Source organism: Somniosus microcephalus, chromosome 2, assembly GCF_052327205.1.
Source record: "Somniosus microcephalus isolate GS21.2 chromosome 2, FLI_Smic_1.0, whole genome shotgun sequence".
Taxonomy (NCBI): domain Eukaryota; kingdom Metazoa; phylum Chordata; class Chondrichthyes; order Squaliformes; family Somniosidae; genus Somniosus; species Somniosus microcephalus.
The window spans coordinates 236,449,563-236,473,823 of NC_140988.1; the positions used below are offsets into that span (position 1 = coordinate 236,449,563).

At 40.2% G+C, this 24,261-nt stretch overlaps 1 protein-coding gene across 11 annotated transcripts in view; it reads left to right on the forward strand.

The window, feature by feature from the left end:
• exoc1 (exocyst complex component 1) overlaps positions 1-24,261 on the forward strand; it is a 154,620-nt gene that overhangs the window by 15,792 nt on the left and 114,567 nt on the right. For 4 of the 11 annotated variants that reach the window (XM_085970251.1, XM_085970241.1, XM_085970270.1 and 1 more), the window contains exons 2-8: positions 4,893-5,024; positions 8,642-8,772; positions 10,761-10,814; positions 12,387-12,546; positions 13,335-13,355; positions 21,672-21,859; positions 23,125-23,352. In XM_085970251.1, the coding sequence (XP_085826377.1) occupies positions 4,901-5,024; positions 8,642-8,772; positions 10,761-10,814; positions 12,387-12,546; positions 13,335-13,355; positions 21,672-21,859; positions 23,125-23,352 (906 nt within the window). In that variant the 5' untranslated portion in view covers positions 4,893-4,900. The remainder of the gene's footprint in view (positions 1-4,892; positions 5,025-8,641; positions 8,773-10,760; positions 10,815-12,386; positions 12,547-13,334; positions 13,356-21,671; positions 21,860-23,124; positions 23,353-24,261) is intronic. The other 7 variants (XM_085970277.1, XM_085970306.1, XM_085970323.1 and 4 more) reach the window with 3 other exon arrangements.

A 24,261-nucleotide genomic window follows, 5' to 3' on the forward strand; every position in this document is an offset into this window, starting at 1 on the left:
CTCAGTAAACATCCTGGTAATGTGTTCATGATCACCTAAACATTATGGTAATGTGTTTGCAATCATGGTAATGCGTTTTCTGATCGCCTATTGTCTGTATAACTTCTGCACGCTGCATTACATTGTTCCTACCAGCAAGGTGTGACATTGTGGGCGCCAGCCATATTAGCAGCCAAAGATCAGTTTAGCCTTTTTATTTTACTTCTTGCTGCCTTCACAGTTTCTTGTTTCTATTTCCTTGACCTTGGTATTCTCAGGTGCATTCTAAATGGTGAAAAGCTAATAAAGCTAACTTGGGGTTCCAGGTACATAGATCATTAAAATGTCATGGACAAGTACAGAAAATAATCAGAAAGGCTAATGGAATGCTGGCCTTTATATCTAGTGGACTAGAATACAAGGGGGTAGAAGTTATACCACAGCTGGTTAGACCACACCTGGAGTACTGTGAGCAGTTCTGGGCACCACACCTTAGGAAGGATATATTGGCCTTGGAGGGAGAGCAGTGTAGGTTTACCAGAATGATACCCAGACTCCAGGGGTTAAATTACGAGGAAAGATTACACAAAATAGGGTTGTATTCCTTGAAATTTAGAAGGTTAAGGGGTAACCTGATCGAAATTTTCACGATATTAAGGGGAACAGATACGGTAGATATAGAGAAACTATTCCCACTGGTTGGAGAGTCTAGGACTAGGGGACATAGTCTAAAAATTAGAACCAGACTTTTCAGGAGTGAAATTAGGAAACACTTTTACACACACAGGGTGGTAGAAATTTGGAACTCTCTTCCGCAAACGGCAGTTGATGCTAGATCATTTGTTAATTTTAAATCTGAGATTGTTCGATTTTGTTAACCAAAGGCATTAAGGGATATGGGGCAAAGGGTACATGAGTTGGGACACAGATCAGCCATGAGCTCATTGAATGGCTAAATGCCCACTCCTGTTCCTATGTTTTAATGGGTCAGTCAAAAATTCTACACATCTCGCCCCTCACACATTCCGATTGGTTGGAGGACCCGATCGGTCCTCCAGCCCCTCTTCCTATTGGTCTGGCGCTCAAGTCAATTACCCGGGCAGTGTGAGCTGAGCATGTGCAGGCGGTGCTGGCTGGTGGAGACGCAGCAGGTAAGTGGTCTGGAGCAGAGCGGGTTAATAAACACTGGGAGGACCGGTTCAGGTTCACCCTGGCTGGAACGCGCAGTGTAAGTGCCAAACTCTGGGAGCAACAGCAAGTGCTGCGAACTCTCGGGGAGTATCTGTAACTGAAGGAGAAAAGGTGACAGGTCAGGCAGCAACTGTAAATGAAGGGAAATGATGACTGGTCAGGTCCAGTTCCCTATAACTTCCAGAGTGCCTTTCCTAGCCTTGGTATCCCCAACCCTAAACCTAACATCCTAACACTAACCCCGATCTCTAACGTAATTGTAAAATCCTAACCCTAAACACTAATGTAATTCATAACCCCAACCCCTAACTGTAACGCCCTAACTATAGTCCTAATGTCTATCACTAATCCCTAAAGTTTATATGTTTAATTGTATAAGTTTTCAAATCCCACCATGGCCTCACCCCTCCCTATCTCTGTAATCTCCTCCAACCCTACAAACCTTTGAGATATCTGCACTCTTCCAATTCTGGCCTCTTGTGCATCCCCGATTTTAATCGCTCCACCATTGGCGGCTGTGCCTTCAGCTGCCAAGGCCCTAAGCTCTGGAATTTCCTCCCTAAACACCTATACCTCTTTTCCTTCTACAAGACGCTCCTTAAAACCTACCTCTGCCCTAATATCTCCTTATGTTGCTCGGTGTCGAATTTTGTTTGATAATGCTCCTGTGAAGTGCCTTGGGATGTTTTACTACGTTAAAGGTGCTATATAAATACAAGTTGTTGTTTTGTGTTGCAGGGTGTCCGAGGAATTTTTATAGGAACAGGAGTAGGCCATTCGGCCCTTCGAGCCTGTTCTGCCATTTAATGAGATCATGGCTGATCATCGAAACTCAGTACCCTGTCCCTGCCTTCTCCCCATATCCCTTGATCCCTTTAGCCTTAAGAAATATATCTAACTCCTTCTTGAATATATTTAATGAATTGGCCTCAGCGGCCTTCTGTGGTAGAGAATTCCATAGGTTCACCACTCTCAGGGTGAAGAAATTCCTCCTCATCTCAGTCCTAAATGGCTTACCCCTTATCCTTAGACTGTAACCCCTGGTTCTGGACTCCCCTGCCATCGGGAACATCCTTCCTGCATCTAGTCTGTCTAGTCCTGTTAGAATTTTATAAGTTTCAATGAGATCCCCTCTCATTCTTCTAAACTCTAGCGAATATAAGCCTAATCAACCCAATCTCTCCTCATACGTCATTCCTGCCATCCCAGGTATCAGTCTGGTGAATCTTCGCTGCACTCCCTCTATGGCAAGAACATCCTTCCTCAGATAAGGCGACCAAAACTGCACACAAGACTCAAGGTGTGGTCTCACCAAGGCCCTGTACAACTGCAGCAAGACATCCTTGCTCTTGTACTCTAATCCTCCCGCTATGAAGGCCAACATACCATTTGCCGCCTTAACCGCCTGCTGCACCTGCATGCTTACCTTCAGCGACTGGTGCACAAGGACACCCAGCATGGGAGGGGGGCCTCAGAAGCAAAAAGAATGAGAACCCATGGCCTAAACCGTTCAGACACAGACACACACACACTAAGCAAACTAAATTATTGCAATAATGAGCCGAGCTACAAATTTATATATAAGAGGATAAAAATATAAAAACTGGACAGATTCTGACTCCAGCACAACTAGTGCATGTTCGTGATTCTCCTTATTTTGATGTTTAACCAACTTTTAGGAGCTGATAAAGTCTAGAAAGTCTTTCTTTAATATATACCCGGCCATTGGAAGGAAAACCTGACTTTGAGTTTAAAGCTGTGTATGCTGGTCAGGCCCAGCTCTGTATAATTCAAAACTACTGTGTTTGTGACTAATTTGATCATGTACAGGTTACTGGTGCTGGATTTAATGGGAGATCCAGCTTCAAGTCTGAAAATTCATGTGATTGTGAGAGGTGGTGATGTATTTAGCCCTTTCTTTTGAATAAACACATACTCATTACAACAGTGACTACACTTCAAAAAGTATTTCATTGTCTGTAAGCACTTTGGGATATCCTGAGGTGGTGAAAGGTGCTATATGAATGCAAGGTCTTTCTTTTTTGTAACTCATTCATTTGCTCCCAAAGAGAATTCTAAATTTGCAGAGAGCCTATTGAGACTATCTAAGACGAAGACAAACTTTTTAACACCCATTCATACACATGTGTGAAACTTAGAAACCATTAATGAGAACAAGACTAATGAAAGAAACTTGTAAAAATGGTTTCACATGTGGCACCTCTCCTATGAGTAATATGCACAAAATGAGGGTGTCATGTTTCGAGATTCTTGACTTTTTGGCCCAGGAGGAATTTAGTCTTGACAGTTGGTGGCTGTGTCATCAGTTGCTTAGACCCCAAGCTTTGGAATTCCCTAACTTTCCACATCTCTACCTCTCTCTCCTACTTTTAAGATGCTCATTAAAACTTACCTTTTTGACCAAGCTTTTGGTCACCTGTCCTAATATCTCCTTATGTGGCTCGGTGTCAAATTTTGTTTGATAACACTCCTGTGAAGCGCCTTGGAACATTTTACTACGTTAAAGGCGCCATATGAATGCAACTTGTTGTTGTTGACCTTATAGCCTGGCCGACATGATCACAACATAGACAAAGACATTTATTATATAGATGTATATTTTTGTAGCTTGGACTGATAGTACTAAAGGTTTCCTAATGGTTAAGGATTAAGGCGCATTGTAGAGTACTGTGAGCCTAGCTTTGGGCTACTGATGAACCAGTAGTTCCTCTTTGCCTTCCTAATTGTTTATTTGACTTCTTTCCTAATCGCTATGTATTCTCCCTTATCTCCCTTCTACATATCTCTGTTTTTGAGCTGACTAGTGGAACGTGTGTGACTGGTGTTAATGTTCTTGGATCATATTCGGTGCCTCTTTCCTTACCCTCAATTGTTCCCTTAGGGCTTTAATCATCCATGGAGTCTCATTAGTGTTTAGTTTGTTCTTTCCTTTTAGCGGAATATAATGTTCCTGCACTCATCACAATGGAAATATAACTTGTTAAATCTGTGCTCTTTCCTTCCCACCTTTTACCCATTTTGGTCTCTACACATTATTCCCTTGGGGTTTGTTTCTACGTATCTGTGTTTTTGAGCTGACTAGTGGAACGTGTGTGACTGGTGTTACTGTCCTTAGATCATTTTTGATTACCTCTCCATCAAGGTAAATGCTTTGCTTCAATTCAGTGTCTCACCACATGGCTATGGCTGAAATTGGAAACTTATCATGTGAGGAATCTGTCCTATGGCACAGCCTCAAAATGTTTTTGTGTTTTCTTAGTGTGTGGTCCTTCCCTTTTCCTGTCCATCTTGTTGAATATTATGTTTATTGCGATGAGAGATCTGAATGTTTGAAAATGGCAATTCACTTTTTACACTTAGAATTAGCACTATACTGTCCCAGGCAATGCAGCATTGTACATAGGTTTAATGTTCCCTCTACTCTGCCTCAACAAATCAGTTTGTACTTCAGAACTGTAAACTTACATTTGTATTTCCAATGCCAACCATATAACTTACAACCCTACTGAGACTGAGGGACATGCTCATTCTATCAATCCAGGCTGTATTTGAAGCCAAGTTTCAAAGGTGTGAATGTTCATTATTCAAATCCACTGTGCCATCCATTCCCTTGTGCTCCACAATTTTTAAGATTATGGAAGTTTATTTTCTGAAACTTTGCACTGATGAACAAAATGAAACTTTTTTTTTCATCTTATCAGTGTTCAGAATGACAGCAATCAAGCATGCTTTACAGAGGGATATTTTCACTCCAAATGATGAACGATTGCTCAGCATCGTCAATGTTTGCAAGGCGGGCAAAAAGAAGAAAAACTGTTTTCTGTGTGCTACAGGTACAGTTTAACATTGTATACAGTCAGACAGTTTAATTCATGTTTCATTAGTACATATGCCTAGGGATGCATAACATTTTTTTCATTACCAATCTAAACCATTGCTTTTTTTTACAGTTAATCCATACACCTTTAATTTTGAATTTCAATTGACTAAAAACAGCAAACATCAGATTCCCATAAGTTTTGCCTTTTTAATATGAGAAACCAGTTGACACTTTTCATATGTTAAGCTGACTCTGATAAAGGATGGCCTTTTATAGCTATTTTACTGTTAGGATGCAGTTCGTGAAGTACAGGAAACTTTGATCAATTCAAACCAGTTATTCTCAGGAAGTGTTGACACTAGGTTTTAGCTCCATTCTGATTGTTCTTAATGAAATACTCAGATAAAATGTAACTGATGAATTTAAATGATGCTAACAGCACTTTTTGCACTATCATCACACACTTCCAGAAGCTATGATTTCTGGTTAAACAAAAGAGTGCATTTTAATAATAATTATCAACAATTAATTGTTTTTATTGATGTAATGAATTGAAGACTGCCTCATTCCGCCTCATCAATGTTTCCCACCTCTGTTTTGACCTCACCCCACTGCTGGAACTTGTAACCCCGTATTCATCATCTCCAAGTTCAACTTCCACACTTATGTCACTGCTCTTCCAAACTCAAATTCATCTCTAGCTCCACCCCCATCCTCCAGTACATTGATTTCAAAATCCTTACCCTTGTTTACAAATCCCTCCTTCACTCTTCTACCATTCTAGCTTGTACCTTTCGCTCTTTTGACTCTTGTCTGCTGTGTGCTACCCTTCTGTTCTACCAGTACCCTGCTACACACCTCCCTGTTTGTAAGTCTTTTTGTCAATGCCTTTAGTGACCTCCCTTAACTCTTCTCCAGCTCCTGTTTGGTGCTCAATCTCTTTCTTCCCTCCCACCCCCTCCATGAAGCACCTTGGGATGTTTCCCTGTGTTAAAGGCAGTATGTAAGTGTAAGTTGTATGTTGATTTTGTTAAGTAAAAGGTGATTTATCCCAGTGCATATAGGCTAATCAGGTCTGACTGTAAATACTTTGCTCTATTAAAATTTTAAACAGTGTAACACACGTTATGATTTATATAGCAGTGGATTCTTGTTGCATCATTTGTATTTTAGCCAGATTATATGTCATGTAGTGCAATACAACTCAATCTCTGCTTTGTAATTCTACTGCAGTTTTGATTGCCATCTATATTTCTACAAAATGTGGTGTGTATACTTTACCTTCACATATGTTACAGTACACTATACCATAAACTTTTCTACTAAAATCTTCTCAAACAGCTGACGTGACAGTTTTTTTCTAGTAAACTAGCACTAGTTATACCCACAAAAAAACTCTGTACCTTAGTTACCTTCATTTCCTAGCCTGAAATGCCCCATCCTATCAACAACAGCAGCTTGTATTTATATAGCGCCTTTAACGTAGTAAAACGTCCCAAGGCAGTTCACAGGAGCGTTATCAAACAAAATTTGACACCAAGCCACATAAGGAGCTATTAGGACAGATTGGTCAATGAGGTAGGTTTTAAGGAGCATCTTAAAGGAGGAAAGAGAGGTTTAAGGAGGGAATTCCAGAGCTTAGGGCTTCGGTAGCTGCAGGCACGGCCGGCAATGGTGGAGTGATTAAAATCGAGGATGCACAAGAGGCCAGAATTGGAGGAACGCAGATATCTCGGAGAGTTGTAGGGCTGCAGGGATAGGGAGGGGTGAGGCCATGGGGGGATTTGATTACAAGGATAAGAATTTTAAAATAGAGGCGTTGCTTAACCGGGAGCCAATGTACGTCAGCGAGCACAGGGGTGATGGGTGAATGGGACTTGGTGCGAGTTAGGATACGGGCAGCAGAATTTTGGATGCGCTTAAGTTTATGGAGGGTGGAAGATGGGAGGCCAGCCAGGAGTACGTTGGAATAGTGAAATATAGAGGTAACAAAGGCATGGATGAGGATTTCAGCAGCAGATGAGCTGAAGCAGGTCGAGTTGGGTGCTGTTATGGAGGTGGAAATAGATGGTCTTAATGATGGCGTGGATATCTGGTCAGAAGCTCATCTCGGGGTCAAATACAACAGCAAGGTTGCAAACAGTCTGGTTCCACCTCAGACAGTTGCCATGGAGAGGGATGGAGTCGGTTGCTATCTCTGTAGCCTCCTCCAGCCCTACAACCCTCCAAGAAATCTGTTTCTCCAATTCTGACCCACCAGCAACAGCTACCTGCTGCTTTCTTTTCTGCCTTTTGATGCCATTGCTGCTGTTGCTTCTGGCACTGTGCTGTTCCTGCTGCACTCTGCTGTTGCCTCTTCTCCTGCACTTGCCATTGTTGTGGCTATTGGCCCAGAAATTAGGATTGGGGACTTGCCGCGCGTGCAAGCCCCCGATGTGCACTTACCCGGCGCGCCGACAGCTGAAGCCTGGGACTGCTTGGAATTCCTGTCACTGGCCCGGTTCAGCTGTCGGCGCACTGTGCTTGCCTGATTCAGTGGCGTAGTTAGTTCGATGTGCCAGCTGGGATCAGGTGAGTACTGGGCAGCCAATCAGGGGAGGGGAAACTTCATTCATGAGTTTGATAGTAAGAACTGTCAAACTCATGAAAACTACGGGCGCCCAAAACACTACTTAAACTTTAAATAAAATTTTAAAAAACATCCCACTAATTAAATGAACTATAAATAACTTTAAAAAACTATTTTAAACAATTAATCAAATTTTTGAAAAAAATAATTTTTTACGAAATCGGGTCTAAAAATAAACTTACCTTATTGTAAAGTCCTTAAAAACAATAAAGCTGTGGAAAAAATGTTATAATTTTAAATAATAGACCACTTAACCTTAAAGAATCAAGTCCTTACGTCTCCTTTTTACATTTCTAAAAAGTTCAGGCCCTTACACACGGGCAAACCTGTCAAAAAGAAGGAAGTTCAACGCATGCGCGCAGAGTCATGCGTTGGACCTCTGAACCCCTTGGAGGAAATGCCGGTTTCCCGCGCATGCGCTGTGCATGCTGAAATCCGGCACTTCCAACGGGCCCACGCGTGAGTACCCCGTCCGTACTCACGCGTTGGGACCGGAATTACTGGCCCATTGTTTTTGCCAGCGGGGTCCATTGTGAAGTTCATAAATTGGAAGCTTCAGCCTCTTTAACAGGATTGGTCAAAAGGATTGCTCCTACTTTGGTCTAAATGCATCAATCAGGAAGTAGCCTGTTCAAGTTCTGAAGGTCCATGAAGTTTAAATAGCTGAGATGGAACGTCTTTTTGCTGTGCACAACAACAAGAACTTGCATTTAATTATACCTTTTGCATAGAAAATGTGTCAAAGCATTGCACAGCAGTGTAATGAGAAAATGGATGCCACAAAGGGAATAAAGGAACTGTGGGATCGGTTAAAGCTCACCGGACTGTGGGGCATGTCTTGCGTACAACCTTCCCAAAGGATTAAATAAACATTATTCTGTAGTAGTCTTTTAGATTGCCACTTCACAACCTCTTTATTGACATGAAAAAATATTTTGGTGTTAGATTTTTTTTCCATGCCATAACTGATTTGTTAACTTTTTAATGTTTCATATTTGCAGTGACAACAGAGCGACCAGTCCAAGTAAATGTTGTAAAGGTGAAGAAATCAGATAAGGGAGATTTCTACAAACGGCAGACAGCATGGGCACTGCGAGATTTGGCTGTAGTTGATGCCAAAGATGCCAACAAGGTATGATATGAAGCAATTAAAGGCCTCAGAGGCCTTTCAGTCCAAGTGATTGCCCTAATAATGGTATTAACTGTGAACAATTAGAGATCATCATGGATATCCAAGTTTGCCACTTTTTTGTTTACTAGGTGTGTCATATTAAATGTTTTAAAATGATTTGTACTGGAGAATTTTTGGGGCACTTTTTTGTTACCATCTTTGATGATCACTAAATGACAACTTTTATTTGAAAACCAAAACTCTTCTAACACATGATTTTTAATTTATTACTCCTGAGATAGTTTTTCTTCCCCTGCTCTATCACCAGCTGTCTCATTATTGTCCAAATATTGAGAAGTAGCTTTGGGTTTTCTAGTGCCTCTTAATTAATTAAAGTTTGAATTTTAAGTTAAACTGAACTCTGAGACCAGGTAAATTAGCAGACTCACAATGAACTCGAAAGTAATTTGCTCTCATTTCACTGTGTGCAGTCACATTGGTTAGAGCTCGGTTTGATAGGGAGAAAGTAATGGAGCCAAGAAATTGGCAAGGGTCCAAATTGCAGCCTGAAAGTGCACATCCTGTCAATTAATTGTGAACCGGTAGCATTGGTAAGCACGGAAGTCCATAGCCCAGTGTCTCTCCCTTCTAGTTAAAACAGAATTTTGTAGTGGCAAGGAGAATACAGAATAGAACTCTAATGGAGAAAAATTGATTTGAAGCAGAAAGTAAGTGTACAGGTATATTTTCCAGTGTGAAGTACAGTGAAGGAATAAGCTGTATTCAGAAAAATACACCATTCTATGAAAGAATTCTGGCTTTTGTAACATGACAAACTGGGCTTGAAAATCTAAAAGCCTCAACAATGGAGAAGCTGTAAACAGCATACAGGCTATTGAGATAAAATAAGTCGTTGACACTGAATCAATAACCTTATTGAAACAGGAGGTTGGAGGTTCCTGAAAGTCTGAAGCCTTGGGGAAAAAAAGACAATGGTACACCCTGTTAAGGTGTTCTAAAGTACATTTTGTAAACAGGCACGTGAAAGAAGAAGAAACGTATGCCTTCGTAAGAATGACATCAAATAGATGCACCTGCTCCACACCGTTTTTTATGATAAGCTTCGAACACCTAAAGGTAGAGACATAATTCTTAATGCTACCAGCTGAACTGACTGTAAAAATAGCAGGGGTCAGCAGAAAAATGACTAGAGATAATTAACTTACATCAGCAGAAAACTTCAAAGGAAATACCACTGCAAAAGGGTATAAAAATTGAACTTTCAAATGGGATGATAGATTCGCTGTAAAGGGGCAAAGCGATTCTCAGGCTTCAGAGGCAAGCTCTGTAAGTCTTCAGCTCCTTGTATCTCGGGGATCAAGGTATTGTATTTGATTTTGGTGGATATCCTGGAATAAACTGAGAACTGTAAAACTAGCGAAATTAAGATTTGAGAATAAGGATCTCTGATAATAGAATTGTAAGCTTTTTGTATTTGGAACTGTTAATGTTGCGATTGAATCACCAACTGTAAACTGCATGTCGGTTTTTTAATAAATCAATATATTTTTAGAATTGTCTCGCATAGAACTCAATCTCTGTACGTTCTTTGGTGAGGAGTTGCAGAATTCTGAGGGAGTTTTCCGGACCCTCATAATATCCGGAACGTTAGAGTTTAGCTAAACTTATTAAAAGTGCAATCTGGAGGATGGTAACATCTTCAGGTTGTTCCTTTCCTTTAGGGAGAGAGTCTGGACCTTTAGACCCAATTAAGCATCTTTAGGATTCGACTACCTTAAACTTTAGTTGAAAGTGTACGTCTGGGGAATACGCCTGATCTGGGGTAGCCCTAAAGGGGCTAGGACTAGTCATTATCCCTGCAGTACTTCCTTACCCCCTCCGCTATCTCCCCTCCGCCCCCCCCCCAAAAAAAAAAGTTAAGTTTAATTAAAATTTAAAAAGCCCTTCCTTTGAAGGAGACATTAATCTTTATTTACTCTGTTCCACAGAGCTCTGCCAATCCACACACTCAACAAGATGCACCAGTACCCAAAAATGGGAGGGTGAGTAAGCTAAACAGTTCCATAGGAAATCTTAAAAACTTTCTGATTCTGGATGCCAGTTGGGAGATGCCTTTGCTGGGAAAAAATAATTCCTGATCAAGTACAGCAATGCTCAACTGGTACTGAAATTTCTCACCTCAAACCTCACAAATAGCATCCAGAACTGGAAAGGATACTGATCTACAGGATTTCCTGTGGAATGTTTTGCTGACAGTTTAGAGCTGACATCAGATAAGCAGCTTCCTGCAGAGAAGGAGAAGCCCAAAAGTGTTTTTGTCTCTTTTTCAGTGTTTGTGTTGATAACAATTTGTGGAACAAAAAGATTTCATTCCTTTAATCTAACGCAATGATGATTATCACTGGGCTGACTTTCTCCTTCTTGCAGTGCAGCCACTGCCATAGCTCATAAAGCTGATCGGACAGAAACCTGTGCATTTAGATCTTGTGGATACAGTCTTGCCAAGTATCTCTCATCGCCATTGAGAATCCCTTATTTTAGTTATAAAATATAATGTGAATTTTTTTCTTAAAATTTGATACAGCTCCATGTGTTTTAAGCAGGTCACAATATGCGGTACACTTGGCAAGGAAGAGTATCACTTCTAACATTTTATTGATGTTGACAGCTCTGTAGCTATCAATAACAACTTTCATTTATATAGGAACTTTAATGTAGAAAAACATTGCAAGATGCTTTACAGAGGTGTAATCAAACAAATCGGCGCCAAGTCAAAGATGATGATTTTAGGAATGGTAACCAAAAGCTTGCTCAAAAAGGTGGGTTTTTAGGAGGGTCTTAAAGGAGGAGGTGGAGGTGCAGAGGAATTTAGTGAGGGAATTCCAGAGCGTAGGACCTAGGTGGGTGAAGGAACGATCGCCACTGGTGGGACAAAAGTGCACACGAGGTTGGAATCGGGAATGGTGAGTTTGGGAAGGTGGGTGGAGGGAATGGTTAAAGGCCTGGAGGAGAGTACAGAGACGGGGAGGGGAAAGGTCATGAATTGATTTAAACCTGAAATTGAGAATTTTACATTTGGCTACCGGTCCCCCAACACCTCAATGCAGATCAGTGAAGACAGGAGCGGGACTTGGTGCAGGATAGGATACAAGTATCAAGAGTTTTGTTTGAGCTGAAGTTTACGGAGGGTGGAGGATGGGCAGGAGAACATTGGAAGAGTCAAGTCTGGAGCTGATAAAGGCATGGATAGAGTTTCAGCATCAGATGAGGGACAGGAAATGTTATGTCAGTAGAAGTAGTTAGTCTTTGTGATGGAAAGAATATAGGGTCAGAAGCTCAGCTTGGGGTCGAATAGGATGGCGAGGTTGATAACAGCCTGGTTCACCCTTCCCAATATTTACAGGAAGGAACCAATCACCTGTATATCAAGATTCAAATGCAGCTTCTGAATGTATTGCTTTGAGTTCACTGGTATTAATTTGAATACACTTAAACTGTACAGAAGTGTTTGAAATGTTACATCAGTAACACACTACAACCCAACTACTTCATCACCTTTTTTTTCTAAAATTCAGTACTGTAACTAAATGGATTTGTATTATTCATGTTTATAGGAGAATCCAGAGTTCGATTTGCACTTCGAAAAAGTTTACAAGTGGGTTGCCAGCAGCACAGCAGAGAAAAATGCTTTTATTTCCTGTATTTGGAAACTTAATCAGCGGTACCTTAGAAAGAAGATTGAGTTTGTCAATGTTAGCTCACAATTATTGGAAGGTAAGACCTGGTGTGATGATGATAAATGTTGTTTTTACAGCAGTTGCTGGCTTCACTCAATCTACTTAATGTAAAGAAATTTTCAAAAGAAATTTCATACTTGCGTTAAATTATTGTGACGATTTGCCAGTCAATGTGTACACTAAAAATTTCCTTCCAGTCTCTTTCTTACACAGCTTATTCTGTTCCATGCATCTCTTTCCAGCTCCTGTTATCTTTCCAGCTCATAGTATCTAAATGCAATATAAGTGGCTGCTGAGGAAAGTTATCACAAAATATTCATGTAATGAATAATGATGTGCATAATTTAATGTTGGGCTTTCTCTACAGGTCTAGGCAGTAGGTCCACTACAATATTGGAATATAGTCTTTGGTATGCTTTACATCAAGTCCAGTTTAACGTTACACTATTTTCTGCCATTTCACTGTTTGTATGTTTTGTCTTAACCTGTTGTCATTTATAGAATGCTCAGTATGGCCAATGACTGTAAGATGCATTGCTGTACATAAAATTTGGATTTGTAGAGCTTTGTGAATGGATATTTTAATGGCTAATCTTCAGTAAACACTTATTTTTGGTTTCTAAATTTTAAATAATTGAAAACAATGACTTCTGTTGCAATGCCATTACTAGAAGACCCATTGTTATGGTGGATGTGGCAAGCCTGGCTGTGTTCAAGAACTCGCTGTAATATTGTACCTTTTGTAATCTGTATTGCTATCTGTTGCTGTAATGTTTCTTTGCTTACCTTCCTTTAATCCTCTTTCTCTATTCTTTCTCTGCAAAGAACTTCCTAAAGTTACAGAAGGTTGGTAATATTTTTCTTACTTTTGTCTTTCTGGTGTATTTCTGTAATTTATGTTCCACCTTGTGCAGTGCAGTACAGGGGTTCAAATAAAGAAAAGAAAGAGAACTTGCCTTTATGTAGCATATTTCACAACTTCAGAACATCCCAAAGCACTTCACATGCAATGGCGTTTTCAGCCGAAGCTCAGCTGTTCTGAGTGAAAAGGGACAGTACTACGTATGAGTATCAGTAGGAAGTGTTGGAATGTACTAATGACCTCGGCATTGGCTGATAATATGGATAACCATTCTTATGAATGGACCATTACCTTTCCGAGAGCTCATTAAAATACCTAGTCCCCTTTGTTCCAATGATGCCTTTTTTCTCTCAAGTTTAAAAAAAAAAAGTAAGGATGTGGGATCTTTGAAAATTGACCCCAAGAATCCTGAATCTGACTTTATATCAAAAAACATATTTTAAATTAAAAATCCTGAAAGATAAAAGGATTGTTTACCTGCTGTTTCTTTTTCCCTCATGTTTGTGTTTTGGTCAGGTCTTTAAAGAAACTCTCTTGCATTCATTTTTTTTACTTCTGACTTATTGTCTCCACCTGAAATGTTAACCTGTCTTTTCAGATGCTGATGAACCTGTTGTATATTTCCAGCATTTTCCATTTTTAATTCTGCATAATACTTGTCTGCTTCCTGAGTTTTTGTTCTGATTCTGAAAACAGATCACAGCAGTGTTAGCCTACTGCAGGTCATTTTGGATGACATTATAAGAATGCATCAATTCTGTTTTAAGAATGCTACTGAAGGCTAAAACATTTTCTTTGAGGACTTTCAGTTTTATAACTTTAAACTTTAGTTTTTGATTAATTACTTGTCAAAAGCTGACTGCTGGGGTTTTCACTAGACTATTGCAAGCTCAACCACAATTTTGGATTTCCACAATTTATATGTGTTGACTTCTGTGGCTGTGGGAGCTTGCATTGCTCATCAGTCTATTCACCTGTACTAAAGTAACATACAAGAAAATATTGTCTTTTGAATGTTGCTTTCATGCAAGTGTAGAAAAATTATGCCATTATGTTGCTGCCTTTGCTGCTGTGATACAAATTTTGATGGTTTGGAGAGAACAACAGCTTGCCTTAACGTAGAAAGGTGCTCACCGAGGAGGAAAGGAGCATGCACTGAGTCTTTCTAGAAGCATTAGGAGAGGTGACCTAAAGCTTAGTTGAAGAGATGTATTTTGAAATGAGACGGTGGGGTTTGGAAAGAGATATACAAGCAGTAGAGCTGAGGCAGCTACAGTCTGTGCCACTGAAAATGGAGAAGGGGGTGACGAAACGTGCAGAAGGCGAGTCAGAGTTGCACGAGGAAACGCAAGGCTGCAGACTGTTGCAGGGATAGGGTGAGGTGGGGCTGTGGGAATTTATAGACAAGGATGAAGATTTACAATTCAATCAGTTTGGGGATGGGGAACCAATGAAGGTCAGTGAGGATTGGAGAGATGTCCAAGTGGGCTTAATGTGTAATAGGATGCAAACAGTGGAGTTTCAAATGATTTGGCATTTATAAAGGTCAAATAAAGTGTTGGTGAAACCAAATCTAGGGATAATGATGGAGGTAATGATAAATTTGTATAAGGCGATGGTTAGGCCACCGTTAAGACTACTGTGTGTCATTTTGGATATTCCATTATTCGAAAGTGTAGGGTGTTTCTGCGTGCCCCGTGTTTCTATAACTCCCTTGAGTCAACTCGTGCATCAAAAACTCCCCGGTTTGGGTTGTTTCCCTTGGACGGCAGGAGCTTTTGCCAATAGTCCCCGCCTAGCCCTTCAATTAGCGGGTAATCCCACACAGAGAGAGAGAGACCAAGGCCAGATAGGTCTTCGCCAATGCCCGATGCGCAGCGTCCCCAGCAGGATTACTGTATAACCCGGCCGTGACCGGATGCCACCCGGTTGGTCTTCTGAATTATACTGCGAACCACAAGCCCCACAACTCCCAAGTTCGGACCCAAGGAGTTACTATGGATAGATTATAAATGACTCCGATGAAACGAAACGGTTCAGGTTGGATAAAGATCGATTCCTTTTATTACTCTCTCAAAACGACAACCCCTACTCCTCGAACGAGTAGGTGATTGTGGACACTAGCTTATAACCTTAGACTAAAATGCCGAACCAACCCCTTCACAGACTCTAAGCCTAGATAATGGAAAAACCCTTCTAACTAAACCCTTCTCCTGGCTTGGTCACGCACACGCACCCGGCCAAGGAGTATAAATACTCAGGCGTGGGCCCAGCTTGCTCAGGATGTTTCTGTAACCAGGAACTAGTGATGTAACTAGAAATCTCATGGTTTTGAAACAGTTGATTAAAGCCTTGTTTTATACTCAAACCAAGTGCTCAGTCGTCTTTTTACATCACTCACTTCGGGCGTTCGTGGAGAGTTGACGGACGCGTAGCTACGCGGAGAACCCCGTTCCAGATGGTCGAGAAAAGCAAGCCCTGAATCCCCAAAGTTCAGCATTTTTATATCCCGTATAATGCATAAAACTGGCTGGGCGATTCATGGTTACCATGGTCGCAGAGATGCTAGTTCGTCTTCCTGGTGACGTCTCTGTCCTGGATTGGTCATCTTGATGAAAACAATGGTAGTGAGGCGATTTACTCGGTTATAAACCTATAAAGATATTGATAGTGAATAAGGACAGGCAATTTTCTCTGGAGAGTCAGTGATGAGAGGCCATCAATTTAAAATTGCCACCAAGCGAGAGGTTAGGAGAAATTTCTTTACACATGAGCTGGAGCATGGCTTTGCCACAGGGAGTGGTTGACGCAGACATGATTGCAGCTTGTAAGGGAAAGTGGATAATTAATTGAAGCGGAGGAAGATACAAGGCAATGAAGAGAGCAGGGCAGTACTCTGTCAAACAAACGATGGAGGAGGATGATGTGATCGACCGCGTTGAGCACTGCAAAGAGAACAAGGAGGAATAAAGTGTGGTAGTTGCAGTCACAAAGTACATCATGGTGACTGACCAGGGTGGCCTTGGTGCTGTGGGTAGGGCAGAAAACAGACAAGGTATTTGAACAGAAAGCTATGGAAAAGATAAGCACGTAGTTAGGAAGTGACAATACACTTGAAAGGTTAGAAATTGGGCAACAGCTGCAGGGAATGGTCTGTTCAAGAGTGAGCTGTTGAGGACTGGTGTGATGAAAGTGATTTTGAACCTAAGAGGAAGCCATTAACAATGTCAGCGAGTATTGGAACCAGCAGTGGATAGGGAGGTGATCAAGAGAGCAAGAGGTGAGTGCTGTAGAAGTGATATCAATTGATTCATTCACCATGCGGTTGTGGCTGGCAAGACCTTTGTTGGCAAGGGAGCAAACGTTCTGGAAAGCATTACAGAGCAGGTCAGCATTGATGACCTGCCGATTTGGCATGACGGACAGGCGAGGAGGTATACAGGAGAATGAGGTGAGCAGAATGGTCACCGAAAGCAGGAGCTGAGGTAGTTTGGGTTGGTCTGGCCCTTGGAGAGCCAGCAACAGGTACCACAGTGGGTGCAGCAGAGTATACCAAGGGTGGAGCAGAGGGAAGCTGTGGGCAGGTTGAGAAGAGGCTGATGGGGACCAAAGGGACCAAAAAAAAGAAGAAAACAGAGGTAAAGATGTTAGAGGCAGGAGGTGGTGAGAGAGGAAGAGAGCGTGGCGGTGGGGGGGAGGGAAATGCTAGAGTCCAGGTTCTCCCTTTCTTTCCACTTAATACATTTTATGAAGTTTATAAAACACGAAACAAGAGCTGCAACAGGTGTATAATTATTACATTCATTTTTGTCTCATGGACACACATTGACACAGACTCTTTAAAAACATTTAATATTTGTTTTTAAATTTTGTTTAAACCTTTACTTTGAACAGTAGAAATTTTAGTTACTGAGGAAAAAATGGTGAATGAAATGTTTTTTTCAGAAAGCATTTTGAGCGATTTATGGGAGCCCAGTGGCCAGATTAGGCAATCCGTGGCAAGTTTGCATAGGCAAAACCCATTCTAAATGTGGACATAGGAATTTTTAACGGTAAAAATCAAGTGCATGATGCAAGATTTATATATAGTTCCAATTCTGTTGGAGGTTAAGTGAACTTGTTAAGCTCCATGTCTAGCCTCTTCAGCGCAGTGTTGGGAATTATATTTATGATTGGCAAATGTGACCCAGATTACAAACCTATTAAACATTGGGAACCATATTTGTTTCTTAAGAGAGACTTGTATCAAAATGAGCTGCAATTTTAATCCAAAGTGAATGATTATCACTCCTATTGAATGACCTTAGCAGGTCTGCATAACTTAATATGTACACAATTTCCCTGTGTTTTCTTGCAGCTGATTTTCTTATCCTATAATTAATGATAATGGCCATATGATGGAGAGGCATTCACCCAACAATTACTTTCTGTACTCAAAACCTAAAATAAATTAATTTTCCTTTTGGAATAACTGATTATTTGGTATCTGCCTGTGCCAAAAATAACCCTCTACATTTTCATAAATCACAAAATTGTAACTAAATAATTGTTGCTTCCACTCTGAAAAGATAATATTGAAATCAGTACCACATACAAAAAATATTTTCCAGTCCAAAATTCCTAATTTAATTTTCTGTTAAAAATAATTGCTTTATATCATCTTGCAGGAAAGCTTTTTTTTATTTTATAGAGAGAAAAGGAAAGTACAAGAATATGATACATTCAAATCCTATAACAGCAAAGTGACATAGTATTTTCTGTGACATTCACTTGCAGTTTCAGCACAATTTCTGAACTTACTCATTAAAATCAGTGATTTCAAATTTATCATCCTTTGCTGTGGCCATTATGTCTTGAACATTAACTTTTTTTGTAGCCTTTTATTAAAAAGATTCTATACTTGATTAAAGATTTTTGCTAAACATTTTGTGATTTTAAAAAAAAAAGTATTCAAAAGAAGATAGTTCATCTACTCTGGCCTTTTTCATCAACTAGTTTTAAAAATTACATAAAAATTTGATAGCTTCATCAAGAATTGTGAATTAATAATGGTACTTTTTGGGAAAAAAGCAGAGATATTTAAACTATTGCTTCTATTTTGAAGCAAAAACTATTTGGACTCCATATTGGAATATTTCCTTATACTTAATGCACAAAAGTGCACAACAAAGCCTGTTGTCTTGTGATCCTTATTTTCCATTCTGTAGTCCTCGTTAGAATTTGATCACTTATTTAGACCCCCGAGTACAACGTGATCATATTATGTTATGAATTACTTTTAGCTTTTTCTTGGTAGGCCTTAATGAAATGCACAAAAGAAGATGCGAATGAAAACTGGATTACTTAACCCAGTGTTCTTTAAAGTGTACACACTTTTCCTGACATGTAACGTGCATGTGTGATTAATATTGCAATATGGAAATGTACAGAAGCATAGAACACTTAGTAATTAACATAATTCCTGGAATAAGCAACATTCTTGCATTTCATTCATATTTCTTTACCCCTCTGCTGCGTATACTCCATATATTAAGAAAATGTGATAATTTTCAGTTGTGCTAGGTATGTTTCTAGTCCTGTTCAGCATGTTACCAATGGCTCTGTCGATAACTGAGTTATGAAGCTAATGTGTTGGAATGGTCAGTTATTTTGCTGGTTACAGTGAAATTTTGGATCCAAATATGTCCAAAGAAAATAATCATGTAATAATTTTGAATGTAAAATAGTTATTTTATTGAATTGAAGGAAAACAGATATAGTTGAGGCCATCAATTTTTTGCATGATTACTTAGTATATATCTATGTATTATTGCAGGAAGCAGTAATAAGACGGTGTGTGGAATAATTGATGACAATATGATTTTCTCCTCTCAATGGACTTATTAGGAAATTCATATTTAGTACTTTGAAAGTTTGCATAGTGTTAGTGATAGTAGCTGCAGAGTATTACATTCTGTTTCAGGAGCTGCCTTTTCGTAATAGATTTAATTGATATTTAGCTCTGAAACATAAGAAATAGGAGCAGGAGTAGGCCATTTGGCCCTTCGAGCCTGCTCCGCCATTCAATAAGATCATGGCTGATCATCGACCTCATCTCCACTTTCCTGCACTATCCCCATATCCCTTGATTCCCTTCAAAAATCTATCGATCTCTGTCTTTAATATACTCAACGACTGAGCCTCCACAGCCCTGTGGGGTAGAGAATTCCAAAGATTCACCGCCCTCTGAGTGAAGAAATTTCTCCTCATCTCAGTCCTAAATGGCCGACCCCTTATTCTGAGACTCTGACCCCTGGTTCTAGACTCTCCAGCCAGGGGAAACATCCTCCCTGCATCTACCCTGTCAAACCCTGTAAGAATTTTGTATGTTTCAATGAGATCACCTCTCATTCGTCTAAACTCTAGAGAATATAGGCCTAGTCTGCTCAATCTCTCCTCATAGGACAATCCCCCCATCCCAGGAACCAGTTTGGTGAACCTTTGTTGCACTCCTTCTATGGCAAGTATATCCTTCCTTAGGTAAGGAGACCAAAACTGTACACAATACTCCAGATGTGGTCTCACCAGGACCCTATATAATTGCAGTAAGACGTCTTTACTCTTCTACTCAAATCCTCTTGTAATAAAGGCCAACATACAATTTGCTTCCCTAATTGCTTGCTGTTAACTTTCAGTGATTCGTGTACAAGAACACCCAGGTCCCTCTGAACACCAACATTTCCCAATCTCTCACCTTTTTAAAAAAATACTCTGCTTTTCAATTTTTCCTACCAAAGTGGATATCTTCACATTTCTCCTGTCTATATCTCCTTGAAGCCCCCTTGCATCCTCCTCACAACTTACATTCCCACCCAGCTTTGTATCATCAGCAAACTTGGATATATTACATTTGGTCCCCTCATCTAAATTATTGATGTAGGGGGTCAGTGAATAGCTGAGGCCTAAGCTCTGATCCTTGCGGTACCCCACTAGTTACAGCCTGCCAACCCAAAAATGACCCATTTATTCCTACTCTCTGTTTTCTGTCCGTTAACCAATCCTCAATCCATGCTAGTATATTGCCCCCAATCCCATGAGCCATAATTTTGTTTAATAACCTCTTGTGTGGCACCTTATCGAATGTCTTCTGAAAATCCAAATACACCCCATCCACTGGGTCCCCCTTATCTATTCTGCTAGTTACAACCTCAAAAAACTCTTAACAGATTTGTCAAACACGATTTCCCTTTCATAAATCTGTGTTGACTCTGCCCAATCCTATTATTATTTTCTAAGTGCCCTGTTATCACGTCCTTAATAATAGATTCTAACATTTTCCCTACTACTGATGTCAGGAAACCTGGGTATGGTTCACAGGTTCTGGTAGCCCACAAGTACTTTGCTCAGGTCGCCATTCTGCACCTGTGAGCCTTGACACTGAATGTCAGCAAGGTATTTCCACCGTGGTGGATATTGCAGCTGAGCCTGAACCCACATACTTTCAGAAGCGGTTGTTGGATAGAAACTAGGTGTGGGAACCCTGGTCGACATTTCTCATAACTAAACTAGGAACACTGAGGCCAACTGTAGCTCCCCACCCCCACCATTGCCCCAGCTGAGATCAGGATTACACCAGGAACTTTACTGGCCTGTATGACTCAACAACACTGAATAAACTCAGCCATCAAGATAGTTGCATACTTGATAAGTTAAATCATCAAATGTATGGGTCGTGCAAGGATCTATATTACATCTTTAAACATGTTAAGTGCATACATAAAGTATGTAATGTTCATGAAAATCATCAATCATAGAATCAGAGAATGGTTACAGCAGAGAAGGAGGCCATTTGGCCCGTCGAGCCTGTGCCGGCTCTCTGCAAGAGCACTTCAGCTAGTCCTTTCCCCGTAGCCCTGCAAATCATGATGGATGTCTGCAAACTTAGCTATGATCTGCTGCAGTATTTATGTATTAAACACAGACACAAAACTACCACCTTGCTTAACACACACACACACACACACACACACACACACACACACACACACACACCTGCCAGACAACACTTGTTTTCAACATTTTCCATGAAGCCAGTAACTAGTAAGTCATTTTAAAATTGAGTGTCTTTTTTTGGTGTAGTCATTCCACTATTTCTTCACTTTTAATACTGGCTCTGTACTATTTTTTAAATGTGATTTTAAAGGTACCAGATATGTTCACCAGTTAAATAATTTGTGCCTTGCTACCACAGTACATGGTTTTTAATCATATTGTAACATTCTGAAATTTAATCAAACACCATTTTACCAATTTCTCTAAAGAGTCTGTTCCGAGTGGTGAAAATCAGAGTGTGGCTGGTGGAGATGAGGAATCCTTGGATGAATACCAGGAGTTAAATGCAAGAGAAGAACAGGATATTGAGATAATGATGGATGGTTGTGAATATGCCGTCTCAAATGCTGAAGCATTTGCAGAAAAATTATCTAGAGAATTGCAGGTGCTGGATGGGGTGAGTATTAGAATATGAAAAAAATTACTCTGACCGTCTGCTAGAGGGGACCATTTTCCATATAGGGAAGGTGGGTTGTTCTGAAATTAAGTGACTGCAACATGTCCTATGTTAAGTTCTGCCCATATTTTTGATAGCTGGTAAATTGTAAAACATGTGTTTGCTTAGTTTTTGGACAGTTAAATCATTTTGGATGGTTAAAGTACAGTGTTGATTACTGTGACAAACGTGTCTAGGTTTTGCTTTGTTGGCTGCCCCTTTAAAGCTCAGTCATTGTGCAGAGATTTAAAAGCCAGCTATTAAATGTTTAAGTTATGAAGTTTAAACACGTCCCTTCATGCTACAATGGATGCCTTCTGGCCTTCAACAATGGAGCTCACCACAGGTAGGTCCACAGCAGTGCTCTTCCTGAGGTGTTCTTTTCTGCCAGCAGCCACTCTGTGGTCCGAGAGGGAGATTTGTCCCTGGAGCAAACCCCGTCCACCTGCCATCATTTAATTGCGCTGGGTGATGCTGCAATGACCGTGGATGTCTGCCCCAATGGAGCCAGAGGAAGATCTTGCCAGCACATTTTGTGGCAAGGGTTAGTTTTGGGCCCACCCGATTTTCCTCCATTGGCGGATATCCAGAATCCAAGATGTCTCGGTAACTTTTCCGGGATGTCTGAGACTGTTTTGTTTGACTCCAGGCAGTTGGAAAGTCGTGAGAAAGACTATGCTTGAAATTTCAGCAAAGTAACCAGTGACAGTTTGAAAAAGTTCTGACTGTTTCTCCTTTCTTCCAGGAATTTTAAACTCTGTATATTAAAAGTAATTTATGAAAGATTAAATTAGTTCTGAAAGTTACAATTTTTTAAATTGTTTTATCTACTCTAGGAGATGGATAAAAGACTTTTAGTTGTAACTATTATGTCATTGTTATTTTATTCACGTGTTTATTATTTGTATAATATATTTGCTTCATATGTTAAATAGATGAGATCCAATGTGATTCTCTACCATTTTCAAAGATTGAAATGAGATCTTATGGAGGTATAAGATAGGGCAAACCTGAAAGCATTTACTGAACAGAGCTTGAGTGGGTTACTGAAAGCTTAACTAGATTTGAAGGGAAAGCTAGATCAAAGCTTTGGGGAGTTGGGACTCCCCAGTGACAGCAATTTAAGAAACAAGAGTTAAAATAATCTACGGTAAGCGGTTTAAAAAGATGTAGCAATGGCATATACAGTAATACTTTGTCTAACATGGAAATTGTCTTGCCTTCAGGCCAACATCCAATCGATTATGGCTTCGGAAAAGCAGGTTAACACTCTGATGCAGCTGCTGGATGAAGCACTTAAAGAAGTGGATGAGATTGAGCATAAATTGAGCAGCTATGAAGAGATGCTACAGAGTGTAAAGGAGCAGATGGATCACATCTCCCAAAGCAATGACCTCATACAGCTCAGTAACACTAACAATATGAAGCTCCTGGAGGAAATAGAATTTCTAGTGGTATGTGAGATATTCTTTCTTAGAAATCAATGGGTATGATATGATAGCCATTATAGAGACATGGTTGCAAGGTGACCAAGGCTGGGAACTGAATATTCAGGGGTATTTGACATTTCGGAAAGATAGGCAGAAAGGAAAAGGAGGTGGGGTAGCTCTGTTAATAAAGGATGAGATCAGTGTAGTGGGGAGAAATGATATTGGCTCAGAAGATGATTAAGATGTAGAATCAGTTTGGGTGGCGATAAGAAATAGTAAGGGAAATAAGTCACTAGTAGGGGCCTATAGACTACTCCCACCAGTAGTTACACTGTAGGACAGAGTATAAATCAAGAAATAATGAGGGCTTATAAGAAAGGTACTGCAATAATCATGGGCAATTTTTATCTTCATATAGATTGGACAAATCAAATTGGCAAGGGTCGCCTTGAGGACGAGTTTATAGAGTATATTCGGGATGGTCTCTTAAAAACAATACGTTGCGGAACCAACCAGGGAGCAGGCTATTTTAGATCTGGTAATGTGTAATGAGACAGGATTAATTAATGATCTTGTAGTAAGGGATCCTCTAGGGAAGAGTGATCATAGCATGGTAGAATTTCAAATTCAGTTTGAGGGTGAGAAACTTGAGTCTGAAACTAGTGTCCTAAACTTAAATAAAGGCAATTACAAAGGTATGAAGACAGATTTGTCTAAAGTGGACTGGGAAAATAGATTAAAGGGTAAGACGGTAGATGAGCAGCGGCAGACATTTAAGGAAATATTTCATAACTCTCAGCAAAGGTTTATTCCAATGAGAAAGAAAGACTCTACAAGAAGGATGAATCATCGGTGGCTAAGCAAGGAAGTTAAGGATGGTATCAAATTGAAAGAAAAGGCATACAATGTTGCGAAGATTAGTGGTAGGTCAGA